The sequence below is a fragment of the Gadus chalcogrammus genome, chromosome 2 (genome assembly GCF_026213295.1).
Source record: "Gadus chalcogrammus isolate NIFS_2021 chromosome 2, NIFS_Gcha_1.0, whole genome shotgun sequence".
In the NCBI taxonomy this organism is placed as follows: Eukaryota; Metazoa; Chordata; class Actinopteri; order Gadiformes; family Gadidae; genus Gadus; species Gadus chalcogrammus.
This window is the reverse complement of record NC_079413.1, coordinates 13,748,737-13,769,074: the sequence shown is the minus strand read 5'-3', so window position 1 is coordinate 13,769,074 and position 20,338 is coordinate 13,748,737. Positions and strand designations below refer to the sequence as shown.

Here is a 20,338-nt window from a genome sequence, read left to right as displayed (position 1 = left end):
AGGAGTTCTGCCTAAATGGTTAGCGCCCTAGCGGGTCAAGCAAACCCACCCATCCATATCTAAATTTGTATAATAAAACCAATGATCAAACCAAGAGTTTTTAAGGGTTGATACCTAGTGTGCCAAGTTAAATGTTCAGCAGATCTTGTGTAAGGCATTTTGAATCACTCACAGCATAGGAGATGGTATTTGCACTGGTGTGTTGTAAGGTGACAGAGAGGGGGGGGCTAACAGTCAAACTAAATCTATTTGACACAGTGCTTCCTATCCCTCTCTCACTCACACACACACACACACCTGCCCTAGGAATGTTCCCTTTCCTGTTGGTTTGCCGTAAGAATGGAAAGCATGTCCATCATGTCAAGTCATCGGGCATAAAAACCAAATTGCCTTTAGGAACAGTTGTATACCAAATGGTTATTGTTTTAAAAAAATATGAATGAGTGCAGTGCCTGAAACACGTGCATTAAAAAGCCACAGGAATTTATCTAGAGCAAGCTATTCTATATCAATAGGATTCCTGAGGAAACAACATAGTGTGACTTCTCAATCTCTCAACGCTGCGCCTTGATTCAAACTTGCCTGACAACTTTTTATCTATTTACCTTATACAAGCAGTCAGCCAATGCTAGTCTGCTCCCTGATTTGACACACCCTCTACTGTGGGATGGGAACTCATGAACACACGCATAAACAAGCAACACTCAGTCTTAAGACCCGTGCGGTAAGACTGTTTCAGGGTGGCTTGAGGAAAACAACTATTACGATACACTCAGAGGAGAGACATTTAACACATAAGGTAAATACAAATTCTTATCTTTATGGATTTCATTCAAGTTTGACAATATTTAGAAGACAATAAAAGTAGCTAAACACATGCAAACTAATAATATAACAAAATTAATAAATCAGTATGTAGTGTTCTGTAAAATTATATTTCATAACATTCAATTCCAATTAGAAATGTCATCTATATGTTGCCGTAGAACCTCCTTGTATTGTACTGCATTGAAAAGTCTCATGTTTTTTATAAATCAAATTCTGTGGCAAGTAGCTATACCTTGTATAATATAAAATACACATACATTGCCATCCTGTCTTGGAAGCCAAAAAACCAAGCAAAAAGCCATGCAAACCTCCTGAGTTGGAGAGCACATGGCGAAACACAAGCCCAGACTCAACATCTGATCATGAGGTGGAGATAAAATTGCCAAATCTATAGATTGTGATGGTCCCATTGTTAAGCCTATAGGATGAACAAAACCAAAGATGAGTCAGTGGTCATTTATGTAGGTGAAGAAATATTGTACTTTGGCTCTGGAAGGACAGATGTTTGACTTGAAGTTGAGATGCACAGAGAGGGAGTTGCTACATCTCCATTAGTCTCTGACTCATGTAAGCTGTCCATAAGCCTGACTCTGGGAGACGATGTATACATCTCCAGAACCTGTTCTTATCAATGACATTGTTGCTAAATTATCACTTGTTTTGGTAGCAAGCATTACACAATCACACACTTTTCATATCCTGGTAAACCACGTCAGCTGTTGTTCTCTTAGTCGGCCTACAGCCTACACGCCTCTTAGTAGGCACTTTTATTGTAATACGTCTTACAATACTTCAGTGCATACATTTATTAGCATGGGTGCCAACCCTATTAGGAATCAAACCCCTACCCTCCTGTTAATGCCATGCTTAGGGGTTCATCCCTCAAAATAGTTTGCCAATGTATACCTTTCAGCAACACTTTACAAAAGATTACAACAGACGTTATTGTTATGTACTCTACTACTACTCTACTAGTTATCTACAGTTGTAGAGGGTACCTCTCTGCTCCATACGGTTATTTACTTTTAGATTTGTTTCTATACTGTTTCATGCTGTTCTTTAATGATAGGGTCCCACACATTTAATTACTGTTGTATAGGCCCTACACTGTTCTTCACTGTGCTAAAGGATGCTGCATTGCCAGTGTCCAATATGGTTTGATGCTGTTTCTTACTTTTTTACATAATACCGTTCGATACTGTTCAATAAAAACAGTCAAATGCTTTTGTGTCCTCCCCTATTCCATACGGTTCTGTGGGGTCCCATACTGTTCCTTTCTTACTGTCCATCCTCAATTTAGCCTCGCAAGATGTATAGGTTTCTCATCACCCATCAGGGCTCATTGCACTAATCCATAACCTCAACACTTCCAAAAGAGCCTCTAAACAACAAGCTGGTCACAAGTCAACAGGTGTTGTTTCGAGATCTGTTTCCCCGTCGAGATGTGTTTCCCCTAGTCCCCGCCCCCGTCCGAAATTACCCGAAAAGGCCCTCTGTTCCATAGGAAAGGAGGCTCACACATCTTTCAAATTCATACTGCTGACTTATTTCCCCACAAGAGATAAGTGCTGTGATTTTCAGGCTGATATCATTCAATTTGACCATTTAGAACAGGGGGAACGCATCCTGACAGCTTGGAATATTACTGTCAGATACTGTTCCCCCTCTGTTCCATAGGAAAGGAGGCTCACACATCTTTCAAATTCATACTGCTGACTTATTTCCCCACAACAGATAGGTGCTGTGATTTTCAGGCTGATATCATTCAATTTGACCATTTAGAACAGGGGGAACGCATCCTGACAGTCATTATCTGGGACTAGGGGAAACACATCTCGACGGGGAAACACATCTCGACACAACACCGGAATGCACAGGCGCAGTATTTATTTCCTCCAGCAACAATGTGGTCTCTGATGGAGCAGCATGTGTAAAGAAGTATGTCATAGGGCAGGTGGAACAGTCTAGTACAGACGAAATATGGGTCCCGTAAATCAACTAGAAAATCCCAGACTTCTGCTTTTCGAGATAAATTGCTTCAGACGAACCAGATGACGCTTTTGTTGTCCATGCTATCAAAGTGTGAAAAGATGATAACAGACTTACTATAGGTGGCAGAGTGTGTGTGGAGAAGGACCTGCTCCTTCAAAACTTTCTTTCTTGTCCTTTACTTGATCCCCTCAGACTATAGGGTTAATCGGTGGAGGATAATGTAAGTCAGTGAGCAGATGAGCCTTGATGGGGACTGTAGTTTAAGGTGCTACTGAGCAGGGCATTATCCAATTACATGACGTCACGTTGGGGAGACGTGGTTGAAGTAGCCTCAGCCTAGTACTAGAACTATGGCGTGAGAAGTGGCAAGAACCACAAATAACATGTATGATGGCCCACAGCAGTGTAATTTTGAACCTGTCAGACGTGAGAGGGCGAATGAGGAATTGCTGAGAAGAACTGATGGCGGTCTAAGCCAATTAAATGAATGGTCAGAGGAGAATGAGTGGAAAGTTGCTATCATTTAGCAACCAGCAACTAGCGCTGGAGTTAGTCAACGAACAGCAGTGCATACAATAACTTTTACAGTGCATACAGACACTTTTATTTATTTTTTACTGTCAGTGAATAGCACCGAGTGAAAGTCAACGTTTTCTTTATATCTAGTGAAAGCGATTAGGTATGTCATAAGTACCGGTAAACTTAGTCAGAAGATCTAGAAACAGAAGGCATAATGCTAGCTATGGGCAAACAGCCTATCGGACAGCAATCAGTGCATTTGCAAATGAGTGCCTGCAAATATAACCGATCGTGGTGTGACATTATATAACCATCAATCTACCGCAAATTCGACCAGACAGATGTACATTGAACACATACACAAAGGAGCACACTGTCCAACCCGGCGGATGCTGACAGACAGACACACACACTCTCTCTCTCTCTCTCTCTCTCTCTCTCTCTCTCTCTCTCTCTCTCTCTCTCTCTCGCGCGCGCGCGCACGCGCACGCCCGTACTACACAATCGCTCCAACTTATCCAACTCCATGGCTAATTGGGCGCAGCTGGGTTTGGCCATGCACAGTCGACATGTTTACAACGGAACGGACGACCCAATCCAAATAGTAAGGAGTTATTTTTGCAAAAAACCGACATAAACAAGTGAGGCGTATAACTGTGGCACCCAATCCTAGCGCAGTGATAAATTGGAATAGTTTGATTGGACTTTGTTTGAAACACACTAACCACACAACGTGCTGGTTGTAGTAAAAAAAAAAGAAGAAAACACACACACTAGTAAGATGCTATTTAACAAATTAAAATAATCATGTCTGCCTTTAAATGTACCATTTGCAAATTGATGGAATACACAGCATGTGTGCCACTCAAGTTTAGAACCGACATTAACTTTACAAACTTTGGTTCACTCTCTCATCGTAGGCTTTTTGGTATTTCAGGTAGCCCATTGATAGCATCAAAATCAATGGTAGAAAAGAAACTCAACCTTTAGCTTTTTTTTTTTTTTGGTCGTGGGCCTACAATGGTGCTGTGTCACGCTGAGTAGCCGGTTTTAATAGTCCTTATGTGCTCCATTCGTTTGCATGTTGCAGTAAAATTCCAGGTGGAATGTTGCCACGCCTGAGTTTCAGGCGTTTCCAGTAAGTATTTTTTATAATAGGCCTAACAATTCATAACCGTAAATATTTTTTTTATTTTTAGGAAAAAGGAAGCAACTTGAATTAAATGATCACAGCAAAACTCTTTGGATTTATATTTCGAGCTAAGATGGTTGTAGTATTAGGAATGGTTATGTCTTTCTTTTGTTTTATTTCAGGGAAAACACTGGAATATGATGAGTATGATATTGCATACCATCTTAATTGAATCTAATTAATTAGAACCTTAATCAAATGATTTAATACTTCTAGTGTAACAGCCTTTTTAACCTTTGTTGTTTCAGTTGGCAGTTGACTATATCCAAGTAGGCCATACCGGTAAATGGCCAATAACCTGATAATAGTTTAATGTTAGTAAATGTCAAAAATACTATTTGGGCACATAATATGCACAATGCTGGTGGTATAATGTATGGAAATAACAACACTATTTCACTACTCATAATTTGTTCAAACCGTATGGCCCTAAAGTTAATGTCAGTCATTGTAAGTCATTTTCCAAAAATAACTTGATAAAAGTTATTCTATATTTCGTTATCCTATATTTATTCCTCAAATGTTTTTTGTTGTTTTTAGATTATCTCTATAGTTCAAGGCAGCAGCTCAGATGGCAGAGGCACCAACAGATCCAAGCCTGGACATTTTCTCGGAGCAAGAGTTGACCTGCTCCATTTGCCTGGATGTGTTCACCGACCCCGTCTCCACACCCTGCGGACATAACTTCTGCCAGGTAGGCCTACCGCTGCTCCCGGTGGATGAAGACCACTCATCGACGTGAAGTGGCTGCAGAGGGGAAGTCAGATGTTGTGGGTGAGGGTGTTTGACTCTCAGCCAAAGCAGTGGGTTAGGTCTCCATGCCTTTCTCTTGAATAAAGTGTTTGCTAAGTTGCTAAAGAGTATGAAATTAAATTATTACTGCTTCTAGTGAGATGTTGGGAGCTGGCAGTAGTTCTGTAACTAGTTTCTGTTTTTCATATTCCCGCCTTAGCATGAGAATCAAATATGTGCAATGATATTTGATGGACACTCAACAGAAGACTGACCGTTGCTACTGCTCTGGAGGCAAAGGATCTAGGCTAGAATCATTTATAACTTCAAATGAGGGTGTCGGCAGTTCTTTGCGATTGTCATAAGGAACAATAATTTTATTTTATGAATAATTGTTGTTTAACAGTGAGGTCAATTACTTAAACCCACACTTCTAGTGTGCCATTAGACACCATTCAGTAGCAATGGGCTGTGGTTAGGTGATGTGGTCAGCTCCCCGATGTTGTAATCCTGCCACGTCACATGGCTCCCTCTCTCCTTCCCCAGGCCTGCATCGGGGGGTACTGGGCCTCCAGTCGCGTGTGCAGCTGTCCACTCTGCAAAAGACAGTTTGATGAGCGGCCCCTCCTCAACATCAACAGAGTGTTTGCCCTCATCGCGGATAAATACAAGCACTCCCGTTACGGAACGCCGCTACAGAAGGGGCTGCCCACGGCCGCCGGCGGACATGAAGAGCAAGCGGGGACGTGCGCCTACGCTGCCACTAACCCGTTTGCGCCACCGGACCCGGGCGCGCTGGTCAATTGTGACATTTGCACCGGGGTGAAGCGGGCGGCCGTGAGCTCGTGCCTCGTGTGCACGGCGGCCTACTGCGATGAGCACGTGCAGCCGCATCTGACGTCTGCGTTCTACGCCTCCCACAGCCTGCTGGACCCCCAGGAGGCGCTGCGTGGACGCACTTGCGCCGAACACAAGCACCTGCTGGAGGTGAGGACGGACAGAGACAACGGTGCCCCGCGAGAGGTTACTCGGCAGAAAAGATCAATCCCGATGATGCAAAGCGCCTGGGTTCTGGTTCTGAATGCGATTGAAGCTCTGTGTTCATCATTGGGTGGGGCAAAGCCATCGCAAAATGTTAAACTACTGACGTGACCTACGTACAAGACACTACACACAATCACAACCCCACTCCACGTGTTTCTAGTGCAATTTATGGTTGTTTTTCAAAAGTAGAAACCCACTGAAATTAATTTGAATGAAATGGATCGCAAAGCAAATTTCCTTTATATGTTGGTGCTTTTTTGTTTCCCTACAATGTCGACTTAATTAAATCCCCTTTTTTTGACCTTGTAACATCAGGTGTACTGTAGGACGTGCCAGAGCTGTGTTTGTGGGATCTGTGTCTTGGGGGAGCATCGCACTCACCAGACGGTCTCCGTTCAGACGGAGAGACTTCACAAACAGGTGGGAGAGGGAGCGAGAAAATAAAAGAATGCAAGTGAATGTGAAGGAGAATAGGGTGTATAAAGGCGTAATATTTCATAATTTATAGTTTAAACATTGTTGCATGTAATGGATACCTTAGTCACTTTGACACTTATGCATGCATAAAGGCCAACAATGTATAGTGCCATATATTGTCAAGAATGTTTATGAAGATGGATGAAGAATTACTATTTTCAATGTATACCAATTTCAATTATTTACAATCATTTATAGTGTTTTAGATTAATCTTTAGTATTTTTAATGCTCTTATTATTGTCTTGTTGTTGTTGTATCTTATTTTGTTTATAGTATTGCTGCAGTAGTCAATTGATGGTGTGAAATGGCAGATAACACTTGCCAGACTATGGTTCTCTCCATTCATCCGTCCGCCTGTCCATCTACCTCTTTATCTAGAAACTGTTATCCAGGTCCGAGTTGGAGATAGTGAACCGCATTGAGGGGAAGAATCTTCGTCTTATGGGGCTGAAACAGCAGCTCCATGTCGTCACGGTAGGGCGCACTCTCCTTCCTTACCTTCAGTAGACAATATGTATTGGACTGGTAACTAGAAGAATCTGCAAGCGCGTATTTGATTTGCTCTGGCATATGAGTCTAGCCCCCCTCCTTCTCAGACACATTTCCCGCAGACTTTGACCGGGTAGAGGACGGCCCGTATGGGAACACCGTTGAGATGGTTGGCGATTATATGTCACCATTTCGTTGCTCTGATCGGGTGCAGGTCGATCCAGGGGCCTTTTGGTTGGCTTGATTATGCCTCTTGGTAATCAGAAAGCTAACTGAGGTTGTAGACTAATGCACTTGGCGAATTGGTCTAGCTATGTCAGGCTAAATATGTCTTTAAAAGACTGAATATCTCATTGTCATGGTGGATTATTTATTCTTAGAATCTACTACCTTCCGGCTTGTGAGTAAAACTCCCTAACCACTTTGTGAAGCACTTTGAGTCTGCCTTGTGTACGAAAAGTGCTATATAAATAAAGTTGCCTTGCCTTGCCTTGCCTAGACTAGACGATCTTGCCCCGCTATCATGATACCAGCCATGGCGTCTTACATGCAAGCTATCGGGCATCCATTGTTTCTAGCCTGTGTGAGCTTGAGTCCTTATGAATGGCCGCTTGTCAATCGCAGAACTACGCCAACGGAGAACAGGCAGAGGTGGAGCAGCTCCTCTCTGAGCTGTCCGAGTCCATGGAGAGCATCCGGGCACTCCTGCTGGGCAGGATGCAGACCAAGAGGGACGCCGTGGTGACCCACGGGGAGGGGCTGGTGAGCCGCTTGGAGGCGGAGCTAGGCCAGCTGGTGGAGAGGAGGGCCCTGATGGACACCCAGGCCACCAGCCAAGACCACATTAGATTCCTGCAGGTAGAAAACCCACACCCCACACCAGGTCCATCTAGAAAAGGTTTACCTTGAGGGGGGGGGGGGGCTATATCGTCTGCATGGGGATCTTCAACCGTGGGTTTGCAGAGTGACTACAGCGGTGTCCCGTGAAATGACTTGAGCCCAAACTTATTTTTTTTCCAAAAAATAAAATATGTACTGATGATGTATGTATACAATGCTACGCCATTGTGCCACTTTTTTTACGTGGCACTATCAGCCGCGATACACATTATTATTGGCCTGTTTGAAAAGCGACACAATTGTATCCAATATGTTATAGGAGGTCCCTCCAGCAGGTCACCATGGAGGGATTAGAAACAGTGGAGGTTCAGCCCCACTCAATATGGTTAACAATCGCCCCCTGCTGTACACAGCAATAAGGATCTGATGGACTTACACACCATGACGATCTTTTACCACCTATTTTTAAATTTTTCTTTGAAAGTCTTTAAAATGGAATCCATGTCCATCTAAAGCGCTATAAATGCTTGTGTTGATGACTGCTTTATAGAAACCGTGCCTTGCCTTGCTACCGCTTACATTTCATGGGTGTTTATTTTCCAAGGGGTTGTCCAGCGGTTATCTTGCATGGCCACTGCTATAATCTCCTAGTGTTGTTTAATTTGCTAAACACTGTATGCAAAGCACAATCTGGCTCAGATCCATCGAACCCGGACGATATTTGTACAATAACTTTTCCTGTGTGTGTGCGTGTGCGTGTGGTGCAGAATTTCGACCAGACCATGGCTCCTCTGGCCGCGGCCTCGGACCCACAGGCCGAGGCGGAGTCCAAGCTGTCGCTGCACTTCAACCTGATGGACATCAAGAGCGCCCTGACGGACGTGAGGGAGAGGATGGACGAGATCCGCACGGGGAACACCCGCTCCAGAGGCTCTTTGGGATCCAGTAATGCACTCAATCATTAATGAATTTATCGGTTTTGCTTTTTAGGCACTTTCTTGGCTTTTTAACGTCAATGCTGTGGACCTCTGGCGTTCACCTCGCTATGAAGCATTCACGTCTCTTTGTGTGTGTGTCCCTGCTTCCAGTCTCCTCCGGGGAGAGGGATATGAGCGACGGAATGTCTAGCTATAGAGGAAGCAACTCCAGTCTGCGGGCCAGCCAGTGGTCTCTGAAAGGTAAGCTAGACCGCCACCAAACTATTTCAATTAACAGCAAACGACAGTTTTACCAACTTAACTTACTACATTGTGGCAAGGGCTAGTTCTAATGAGGTCATTTGTTTGGAAAATATCTCACTTCAACTCTTTCTCTTCCAGATGTGAAGAAGATTAAGGCCGGAGCAGGTGTGTGTCAGTCTGTATCTTTAAAGGCATTACTTTTGCGTTTTCACAAATAGTCAGTGGTGGCTGGTGATTCAATTTGTGGATGAGGCGCAGGTTCTGGGGGCCTCCCCAACAAAATTTTGAATTTGGTAGATTTCCTGCATTCTGGTGTATTTTGGGGATGGCCATAACCCCAAAAATCATTCAGATTTCATAGTCTACATCCTGACTTGCATGGCTTTGGCAAGCTTGCACTGCATATACAGGCCTACTTTATGGCTTTTTACTTTATTGGTGTTATTCTGATATTTAGGCAAACCTTGATCATTGTGCGATAGCGTCCATTTTTTGCAAGTCTCATGGTCTATTTAATATGCTGTTAGAAAATCTTGGACAGTTGCTTCATTTTGTTTTTATGCAATAGGCTGAGAGAATAGATTAATGTGTAACTTACATCCTTTTAAGTATAACATTGCTTGGGGAGTCCCAATTCCTCCACTGGGAAGGGGGGTGGCTATCTATCTCTATCTATAAATAATGGGAAAAACAATGCCATTGTTCTAGGCGCACAGAGGTGCGAACTAAAAACGCCAATGAAAAGCTGTCTCTGCTTGAAAGACGGCAAAAAGATTGCCAGCTCACATAGACTTCATGGTTACCGGCGCCCCTGCCGTGAAGCAGGGCTTTCTCTCAAAGACAAATAAGAATCCTGTCCCAAAGAATTTACATTCAGACGGATTTAAATGGTTACTGGCAGTGGCAAGAACGGTCTATCACACACTTAAATGAGGATAAACGCTATGTATTTTTGTTGATTTATTTCAACAAAATATTATTTATTTGTAATGGTCGATTCATAGTCGGCAGATTTATTTGTGTGAATACTTCATGGAGGGGTGGCGCCCACTGCCTTCTATTGATCTGCTGCCACTGGTCTGTAACGTGATATGTTTTAGATGCCTTAGATTAATAGTGGTATATGAGCTGTTGACCACAGCATTATGTTGTTCTGTTTCAGGCCTCAAAAAGATCCTACCCTACATGGGTGAGTATTGCCGTTGGTTATCCACCAAGTCGTATTCTTAAAAATGTACTGTCAAAACTGTTTATAGTTTTCACTTTTAACAGTTGTTTATATTAGAATTGGGCCTACCAAGTGGCTGGGTGGCCCCACCCACAAGTGTGCATTAAGCGCCTTGTAGGGGCCCAGCTTGGATCCCGCCTGTGGTCCTATGCTCCATGTTATTCTCTCTCTTCTCAAACCTTACCCAGCCGAAATGACTGGCTTGCAACAATGAACACCCAAACACATAAAGCAAATGTTTATTGGGCAGACTTATGAATATCAATGTTGACTTCCTGTCTACAGAGGATGTGACGCTGAACCCAGTGACGGCGTACCCCTTCCTAGTGCTCTCTGAAGACCGGAAGCAGGTGAAGAGGGGGGAGAAGCTACAGTTCTATAGGAACAGCCAGCAACGCTTTGACATCTGGTCCTGCATTCTCGCCAAGGAGGGCTACGACACTGGACGCCACTACTGGGAGGTAAAAGGGCCCAGAGGTCAGAGGTCAGGCTTGGAGCCAGGGGTACCAGACTAACTGATGATGGTTATTGTTGTTGAAGGTCCAGGCACTGCTTGTTTGCTTAGTTTTTTGGGGTAAAGATAAAACATTGGTAAGGACGTATGACTGCTAACCGAAGGTACTTGCTTTACTAGTTGCAGTTTGGCTGAAAGTGTTAATGACTAAATAGTTAATGGTAGTACTCTGCATCCGCTCTATTGTCCAAGTGCAATTGGGGGGAGAATCAGTTCATGACGAACCAGGATCCCCCTGTTATTTTTTTTCCTACCTTAATTGCCTGAAGACCCGCCCCTACTCTGACTCAGGTTGGCTAAACATTACCCAACATCACTCCAAATGCCCCAACCTAAACAGTCAGGGATGTGTCTTGCAGCAAGTGCGGCATGAAAACCAATAACTGCTGCTGTATCCACATTTAGGAAATAAATGACACTGCCCAGCCGAGGCCAGACTGATGTTCATGGGAAACATGATGGTGTAATTTGGCAAACGGTCAATAATAATATCTAGTGGTTCGTATTGAAAGTAAAATACTATCAATGAATCGACATGTGCAAAGGGAGGTACTTAAACAAATTTCCCAGTGGGCTATATTTTTATATCTCATGCAGGCATTTTTGTTGAAGGTGGGGAATGGGTCTGCGCTTTAATCTCCATGGGCATGCGGTTCCAAACCCCTCTCTCCCTAGTCTCATGAATCAGATTTTGGATTAATATCTAAAGTCTGATAGCAGAAAATTAGCAGGCCTATCACTGTCATTTTTTGTTCGGACCAACCATATTGCTAGAGGCAGGGATCTGCAAACGCATAATTGGCTATTAACAGTGATCACAAACTCAGCCAGCACTAGTAATCAACCCATGGCCACTGTAGAAAGGCTTATTATATCGTTTATCTCCTTGAAATGAAACGAGGTGTAACTCCGCTCCTTTCAGTTTCGGTGTTCCGGTCAAGGCTCTGTGCCATCTCCCCCAAGTATTTCTGCTACAGCGTGGAAAGACTGCTGGATGGGAGATTCTCTTCTCCCTAACTGTGTGACCCATTCCTGTCCTCTCGCCCCAGGTGAGCGTTAGGGACGGTAAGGACTGGAAACTGGGGGTTGTTTCCGAGTCGGCCCAGAGGAAGGGCCTGTTTGACATGAGTCCCTCCAGTGGCTACTACGCCCTTTGGTGGAGCGGAAGTCAACTCCGTGCCCTCACAACTCCTCCACTCACGAAGGTCAGTTGCACAACTGAATTGATGTAAGGTGTACTGTAATTTGTTAACATTGTACTTATGATTGTCTCTCCCCATCTGTTTGTCCAAAACAGATGGTAATAATAACATTAATTTATGGTATGGAAGAGAAAATGCTGCCTGTATTCTGTGTTCCTCTTGATCAACCTTGTTAAACATCGGTCCCACAGGTGAAAATATCGTCCAAGTTACGCAAGGTGGGAGTGTTCCTGAGTTTGGAGGAGGGCCAGGTGTCCTTCTACAATACCAAGACGGGCTCGGAACTCTACACCTTCAGGGGGTCAGAGTTCACCGAAAGGATGTACCCGTTGCTAGGCACGGGCGATAAGGAAGTCCCTCTGGTGCTCTTAACCGTCCAATGAAATAAGGGCCAAGTTGTTGCGGGGGGTTATATTTCTTCTTTTAAGGTTGGCTGACCAAGCGGCTTTGATATGTCCTTCAGTGAATAAAACAATAAAGACAAGTTTGAAGGTTGTTTGTTTATTTATTTCGGGATTTAGGGGCAGGATTTGAAAGGCCATTATTTACCGAGGATGAGGCTTAAATCAAATAAGGGTTTAGGACAGACAGGGAGAAGTAAGGCTTGTGTTTTGATATTGAGACTACATTAAAGGGTTGAGCAGTTGTTCATAATGAAACTGGGCCGTCATAGCCACACATTACTATATATATTATATTGCTATAGATAAATATAAAATGAGGAAAAATAACATTACTATTGATATTGTCAAAGCAATTGTGGATTGTCTTATTGTGAAACAGTCTGCTTCCTGTGGCAAGTTCCTGTTTTTCTGTCTTTGCTGTTTTTGTTCCAATATATTGTTCGTAAGTAGACTGCTACCTTCCGGCCATCAAAAGTTAAGAGGAATGGGTCCTTTCTCAATTTATGTCCCAACTTTTCCAATGATTTACTGGCTGCTTAAAAACAATGTGGTTATGCGTTATAAAGTTGTTCTAAACTGACCCAAGTGTTTGTTTTTCTTGGTATGAGCTTCAGGGATGCTTTGATGTCCTCTTATTTGACTTTGTTAATAGTATAATGACCACAAAACAAATCAAGGTGCATTGTGGTCAAAAGAACACCCTTAATATTTGGACTTGAAAGGATGACATTCATTAACTTGTTCTGAGGTGCAAAACACTAAACATTGAGAAATCATGTCTGTCTCCAAAATCCAACAAAGAAATGGACTTTGAAGCAATAAAATCCAACACACTGAAATGGTGTGAATAAAAAAGTGTGAGTGCCATTGAGTCCGACACCAAACTACATCAGTATTTTAGAATGATTACCATCTAAGAATTTGTTTTTGTTTTAGACAATGGCACATTTATACTGTGTTCTGGGTAATGTGGTCCATCGGTGTGTCATGACATGGTTAATACCTGCTACTGAAACTAGAGATTGACTTTAAGCCAAGTGTCCTGCTGTATCAATGTTGCCTCAAATGGTTTCAGCCACAGCAAAACAATAAACAAAACAGGTTTCTTTCCTTGGTTCAGGTAGTCACAAACAATTGGATTTTAATGCTTCCAATGCATAAATCCTTAATTATCCATTCTCATGTTGAATGTGTATGATATGGTAATACATATACACATCCATTGTGGCCGACTTGGTGCTATATTATTGGTTTCACACTATTTTCTACGCAAATGCATTTGGCAAAAGCTCTTTACGTGAACCAGCAAGGGATATTTGTAACATGAGCGTCACTATAGACCCTGGCAAGTTGGCAAAACCATGCCCTTAGCGGAGGATGATCAGAGACTCAGCACTTTCGAGTATTTCCATGGAGACACTACAGGTATTACGGCAGCAGTACTACTGATACAACATGCACAGGTTTGACTTGAGCTTAAAATAGGCGCCAGAACAGGAAAAGGCACAATTTTACCCAATTCCCTTCAAGTATGGTTGATTAAAATCCTCTTTTATAAGAGTTATTCAACTAGGTTGCGGTGCACTTTCATCTAGTTTACTGTGAACTTTCATTATGTCCTTTCAATGTTATCTGCCAACGTGGTATTATTTAAACACATGACACATAACTACCAAAATAAATACAGGTGTCTTATCACTGTGTTCTAGGGCTGTGTCCGGTAGTGCCTACATGGATGTTACAATATGTATAATCATTCAAGTACATATTTTATTTAACATAATTCATATTGCAGTCAACGTGAACAGCTGGGGTTTCAATATACACATTAGTATTGTAACATTTTAAGCCCCTCCCCGTTTCATGACCACACCCACCCCATCCTTACTCATATAATCCCAAACTCCACGGTAAACTGCCGTTGTCCCACCCACACCCAAAAGAAAACAACAGTGAAACAAATATGTCTCCATTCCCACAGAACTCCTGTTATTATGACATTACTGCTCTTGCCTGTCTGTCATCCTCCCCCTTTGAGCCTGCAGCCTGTGTGTGTAAAAGCATTTATTTTGCACATGTGATCATGTTGAGTGTGTAGCAGCAAGTGCAGATCTCAATTGGCTGTTATTGGGGTGTGTGTGTGTGTGTGTGTGTGTGTGTGTGTGTGTGTGTGTGTGTGTGTGTGTGTGTGTGTGTGTGTACAGAGTGAATTAAGTTTTGCCTCCTCCCATTGGTTCGTGCTCACTGAATACCTCTGACCATACCAGTGAGTATTAAGGAGAACGGGAGCGACCTGTCTGCCGGTTTGTCTGTCTTGCATCGTCTGTCTGTCTTCCTAAAGTCAGTCAGTCAGTGAGTGAGTCTCTAATCCACAAAAAAAGAACAACAATGTGGGCATCATCATCATAATCAGTGTGAGAGCCGTAAGCAAATGATGAACTCACTCAGGCCACCTCCACCTTCACCGACCACGTTACCACATCCCCCCCCCTCCAGCTCCCACCCCAGACCCCCACCCAGCTACCCCCCCCCCCCCAGAACATTTACCCTGCAAGCGATGGAGTCAGATACGTGTGTGTTTGTGTGTGTGTGTGTGTGTGTATGTATGAGAGTGTGTGTGTCTCTGTCAGGGTATGCATGTGTGTGCGTGGTGGCCCAAACAGAAGGGTGTAAACAGTAGAATGCGTCTAGTAAGTACAGAAGAGGGCTGGGCTGGGTGGGGCGGGCATTGGTGGTTTTTCTTCTTCAACCTCCTTTGAAAAATAATAATAATCAAAAACTGAAAAACGTCTTTGTGGCGTGCTAGCTTCTGCTCACCGCTGTTTGCCGAGCAGGGCAGAAAAGTAAAAGGGACGGGTGGGTGGCATCGACTGGTTGGGCTTGGGAAGGGAGGATGGGGGCCCAGTCGAGGAGAGTTGGGGTGATTTGGGGGTGGGTTGGAGTTGATGGTTGTCGACGAGCTATTTCAGACACCTCTCGAAGTAGGTTGCCCCCACGTAGCCCCCCCGCAGCGAGCGCTGCACATTCTGCTCAAAGAGCCGCCGGTTGGTCTGAAGCACCTCCGCTGCCTCCTTGTTCAGTGGGTCTTCTGGGTTGGGTTCCTGGAAGCCAAAGGAAAGAGTGGATTAAGGATAGGAACAGAGATATGTGAAGGGGAGAGGAACCATGATATGTGAGGGGGAGAGGAACCATGATATGTGAGGGGGAGAGGAACCATGATATGTGAGGGGGAGAGGAACCATGATATGTGAGGGGGAGAGGAACGGTGATATGTGAGGGGGAGAGGAACGGCGATATGTGAAGGGGAGAGGAACGGTGATATGTGAAGGGGAGAGGAACGGTGATATGTTAGGGGGAGAGGAACAGTGATATGTGAGGGGGGAGGAACGGTGATATGTGAGGGGGGAGGAACGGTGATATGTGAGGGGGGAGGAACGGTGATATGTTAGGGGGAGAGGAACAGAGATATGGGAGGGGCCGAGGAAAATAAATATTGGAGGGAGAGGAACAGAGATATAGAAAGGAGAGAGGAACAGAGATATGGGAGGGGGAGAGGAACAGGATATATGGGAGAGGGAGAGGAACAGAGATATGGGAGAGGGAGAGGAACAGAGATATAGAAAAGGAGAGAGGAACAGGATACAAGGATTGGAAGGGGGTTATGGGGGGGGGGTTGGGAGGCGGGGAGGCGGGAGGAGCAGATCTCAGAGAACCGGTCAACAGGTGGAGACGATTTGGAGACGTGTTAAAGGAAGGAACAGGAGGAACAGAGTAGCATGGAGGAGAGAGTGAAGTGAAAGATTAAGGAGATTAGGAAAGGAGAAGAGGGTGGGATATGAGAAGAAAGGACGAGCACTGGTACAGGCCCACCAAAAATGTTGAGTAATTTGTGTGCAGGGCAGTCGTTGGGCTGTCTATTGCCCTGAGACACAGAAAAATATTAATGAATGCACTACTCACTAGAAACAGATACTGTAAGCCATAGATAATGGAATTTATTGTCAACACTGGCTTCCAGTCCTCTCTGGAAATGAAAAAGACAAAAAACAACAAATTAGCCAACTAAATTCCAAAACCAGAGACATGCCCGGGCACAACGCAAGACTTTGCCCATTAGCTGTGGCTATGGATGGCATAGCATTGCCTCAGTGCAGTGCTATGGAACCTAGTGTCAGATCCTATAGGCCGAGACTGACGGCAGAGTGTATGACACATACCTTAAGATATTTAGGCAGACGTTTCCTTCCAGGTCAATGTTGGGGTGGTACACCATGGTCTCACATTTCACCTTGGGCGGGTCATGGGGATAACCCTGTCCTACCTGAGAATGCACAAACACATGCACAAATGACATTGCAAGAATTAGGATCATAATCGCATACATTATAATGACATTCTAGCATATTAATGGTTATTAAAATGTATTATCTTGTTCTCATTCTAAAAAAGGGGAGGAAATCATGAAAAAGTATTAACTTGATGAAGGAGTGGCAGAAAGAGAGAAACAGATGAAAAAGAATCACTTAATTATGATGATTGATTCTTCAAAAAAAAAGTGCGACCTACCTTAAAGCTGAACACAAACTTGCCGCCTTTGTAGAAGCCCTGACACAAAATGAAAACAACATGATGAGGGGACATTGACATTGTAATTAACTTCTTGTAAAGGGTGAAGGGTCATCACGGTGTGCATTAAGCATCAGAACATTTCCATGTTGCATGAAATCTATTGCTTCACCATTTACCTCAGTCTATTGATTTCCTTACAAAACCTCAAGCTGATTTAATGGAGTCTTTGTCAACTCCTGGCTACGTAGACAAGTCTGTGACCTATTCCTGTACACTTACTTGTCCGAGCCAGGTCAAACATTAGGCGTTGATACAGCTGAATGAAGCTACAGTGTTTCCAACTTTGAGGAAGTGCAAACTACACAGCGAGGGAGCGGGGCTTTCAAACCACACTTAAGTCTTTTGCCAAGGTAGTTTTATTTTGTTTTTATCAGGAGGGTTTTTCATTCAACGGTATTTCCATATGACATTTAGATATATAATGGGGTTATAATCAAGACATTGAATGAGACTAACTAGCACCAGTGAGGTGGTCAAGAATGGCAGGAACTAGAACCATCCTCAAACAAGTACGGCAGACTGTTAGCAAACAATCCATTAGCCTAATGAGAACTTGGGAACAAGCCAAACAAACAGACCCTTCCTTTCCCATATACACAAACAAACAAACAGACATTATTTACAAATGTGTTTAGCTATGAGAACTTATATTATCGTATCAGCTCACATATGACAAAAAAAAAAACTATAAGTACATCATCTCACCTCATCTGGTGAGATGATGAGTCTGAAGTTGAGAAGGTCATCGTCGTCAGGGAAGTTGATCTCACACGTCTTTGGCAGGTTCAGCTCATTGATGTCTGAGAGAGCAAGCAAGAGCAGCAAATACCACACAAAATCAAATGAGACAGGAAAATAAATAAAGTAACTCAGGTCAGTCCAAGGATCAGCCACCCAGAGAGGTAGGCTGCTACCTAGTGAAATTAACTTACTACATCCTGGGGCTTTGTTCTAACTGTCCATTTTGACCACCTTAAGTTGAAAAACTCAGTCCCCTCAGAACAGGAAGTATTCTCTTAAGTGAGAAAGAGGACAGTTGATACCTTCAGGTTATTATGAAGCTGTTAACTGTTTATGTACAGTTATCTAATCACTGCTTTATATACACTAGAAAGGTTTAAAGAGTGATCTTCTTGGTTGTAAAAGTCCTTCAAATTTGGTGAGGTTATAAGTGATTTTAGGAACTATTCAGGTTTCTGAGTGTATTAAGGGTCAAATGAATCCATAACTCGATAAGAATGGCTGGCCATTCAGAACGTAAGATGGGAAGTTGAACTTACACTTTCCAAAATGTGAAAATGCGGTAGTCTGGTCCAGTTGTTTGCTAAATTTTATTCAAGGATTGTGCTGATTGTGAAATCAGAGGTTTTGGAAACTAAATGCTTTTGGAGTTTAATGGGATCCGCCTAAAGGGTCCAACCTTCATTAGTGACTACTGGGACATTGGCAATTTACAAATACAATTCTGTGCAATCTATCTTGCTTATTAAGAGCAGCAAATGCGTCAACAAATGTGTTTAGCTATGAGAACTTATATTATCGTGTCAGCTCACATATGACAAAAACAAAGTATAATTGTTCTACAACTGATCACAGCTGCATGAAAATTTTCTACATTGGTTGTGGGCTTATGTGTTGTCAATCATATGAGTGGAGGACATCAAAGTAATAGCATTCAGCTTCATTTGATCGCTTGATTGGCACATGTGTAACCCAGTACATCCCATCTCAAGTTCTCCGATATGAAAACGAGTCTTTCCTACCATTATAAGAAAACTGTTAGATATGACATAGGTCCCTATACAAGGAAGATTAAGAAAATAAAGCAATAAAGAACCGCCGGGAAACAAGGATACAATTAGGGTTAGTTATTACTGTTTCCGAGAGATATGGGGGTAATACAGTTTATTTTGATCTTGTTATCTTTCAATCGAATCGTTTTGAAGTCTAACAAGTATAAAATAAAAAGTATCCCCGAATTATGATTTAGTGGAAAACCGTAGCATACGTCAGTCGAATATTGAGATACGTTTTGTTTTTAATACAATTTGAACAGACGGTCTGTATACGTAGATAACATATCAAGAAGTTGAATATAACATTCGCTGTATAGCTTATAAATAGGCTTTGTTCTTACAGCCTTGACATTTTGAATATGCCCAATTAAAAATAAATAGTTCGCGGTTAAGTTACAGCAAAAATATTGGTTTATCTCCTTTGACAACGACTCAAAGGACTATCATTGACGGTGTATGAGTTGGCAGATGTATGCCCTATGCTGCATCACTTTGAAAAGCTTCTAAAAAAAGGTTGATTTCAAGGTTTACGTATTGTTTTCCAATATAGCTTGCCACCGTTGGCTAGTAGCATTTCAAGCTAATGCTAGCATTTCAGCTAGCGCCAATCTCATGTAACAATAGTGTCTTATAGCGTATGTATCCATATCCACAGTGTGTTTCTGCTTATAGAAACCTGGTATAGGTTGGGGCAATACTGTAACTCTTTTTGTGAGATAAAAATGGTACCAGATAGGCCAGTACAGCTGACTAGCCAACTAGCTGCAGCGGCAACAAGCCTACCTTTCTGTATCCGAAGCTGGGCCGCACTTGCTTTTTTACCCCCGGCTCCTGTTCTGTTTCCTCCAGCAGATTCTTCGTCTTTCTTCTGCTGCTTCAGGGTAAAGAGCTTAATCATCTTCAATTATTTGCTATTGTAGTATCTATATTTATGTCCCGTAAACACACACACACACACTGGGTTTATGCCGTTAATCTTTGGGGGAGCCAAATCACTGTAGTGCACCGTAATGTTGTTGGAGCCGGTGCGTCTCAAACTAATTACAAGGGAATACTGCTGTAGTAGCTATGTGGCTAGCTTAGCCCGGCTAGCGCGAAAGGGCTAGGAGGACAGGCGCTGCTGCTGGGGAGAGTGAGCAGAGCGAGGAGTGATGTCAAAACCCTTCGATACGACAGATGATTTGCCAAAACCAGTTTTATTATGCTAGGGTTATTGGTTGCACACATTCGCGGTAAAATAAAAAAAAAACGTTTTACTGTCCGCTTTGTG

At 43.1% G+C, this 20,338-nt stretch overlaps 2 protein-coding genes across 7 annotated transcripts; one reads left to right on the top strand and one right to left on the bottom strand.

Annotated features, from left to right (window-relative positions):
- The first annotated feature begins 700 nt into the window (after positions 1-700).
- LOC130375090 (zinc-binding protein A33-like) lies at positions 701-13,272 on the top strand. Of its 6 annotated transcripts, XM_056582083.1 has the most exons (14): positions 3,881-3,943; positions 4,780-4,813; positions 5,072-5,225; positions 5,810-6,250; positions 6,623-6,727; positions 7,164-7,259; positions 7,899-8,132; positions 8,882-9,059; positions 9,203-9,292; positions 9,434-9,460; positions 10,458-10,484; positions 10,809-10,984; positions 12,087-12,242; positions 12,431-13,271. In XM_056582083.1, the coding sequence occupies exons 3-14, from the start codon at positions 5,103-5,105 to the stop codon at positions 12,620-12,622; spliced, it is 1,845 nt and encodes a 614-aa protein (XP_056438058.1). In that variant the 5' UTR covers positions 3,881-3,943; positions 4,780-4,813; positions 5,072-5,102; the 3' UTR covers positions 12,623-13,271. The 6 variants fall into 6 exon arrangements, with proteins under 6 accessions (XP_056438057.1, XP_056438056.1, XP_056438058.1 ...); XM_056582082.1 differs by lacking the exons at positions 3,881-3,943; positions 4,780-4,813 and adding an exon at positions 701-799; XM_056582081.1 differs by lacking the exon at positions 4,780-4,813 and having other exon boundaries at positions 3,842-3,943; positions 12,431-13,270.
- A 1,909-nt stretch (positions 13,273-15,181) lies between these two features.
- On the bottom strand, positions 15,182-20,230 carry ube2m (ubiquitin conjugating enzyme E2 M). The gene is made up of 6 exons (XM_056607017.1): positions 19,852-20,230; positions 17,978-18,072; positions 17,210-17,248; positions 16,861-16,964; positions 16,604-16,667; positions 15,182-15,744 (listed from the first exon to the last, which is right to left on the bottom strand). The coding sequence occupies exons 1-6, from the start codon at positions 19,964-19,966 to the stop codon at positions 15,604-15,606; spliced, it is 558 nt and encodes a 185-aa protein (XP_056462992.1). The 5' UTR covers positions 19,967-20,230; the 3' UTR covers positions 15,182-15,603.
- Positions 20,231-20,338: the final 108 nt, after the last annotated feature.

Coding starts and splice junctions, on each gene's coding strand:
- LOC130375090 (XM_056582080.1), top strand. CDS start 5,103: ATGGCAGAGGCACCAACAGATCCAAGCCTGGACATTTTCTCGGAGCAA. Junction 5,226..5,809: donor GCGGACATAACTTCTGCCAG/GTAGGCCTACCG, acceptor CTCCTTCCCCAG/GCCTGCATCGGGGGGTACTG. Junction 6,728..7,163: donor CGGAGAGACTTCACAAACAG/GTGGGAGAGGGA, acceptor CTCTTTATCTAG/AAACTGTTATCCAGGTCCGA.
- ube2m (XM_056607017.1), bottom strand. CDS start 19,966: ATGATTAAGCTCTTTACCCTGAAGCAGCAGAAGAAAGACGAAGAATCT. Junction 18,073..19,851: donor CCAGCTTCGGATACAGAAAG/GTAGGCTTGTTG, acceptor TTGCTCTCTCAG/ACATCAATGAGCTGAACCTG. Junction 15,745..16,603: donor GCTTACAGTATCTGTTTCTA/GTGAGTAGTGCA, acceptor TTTGGCTTCCAG/GAACCCAACCCAGAAGACCC.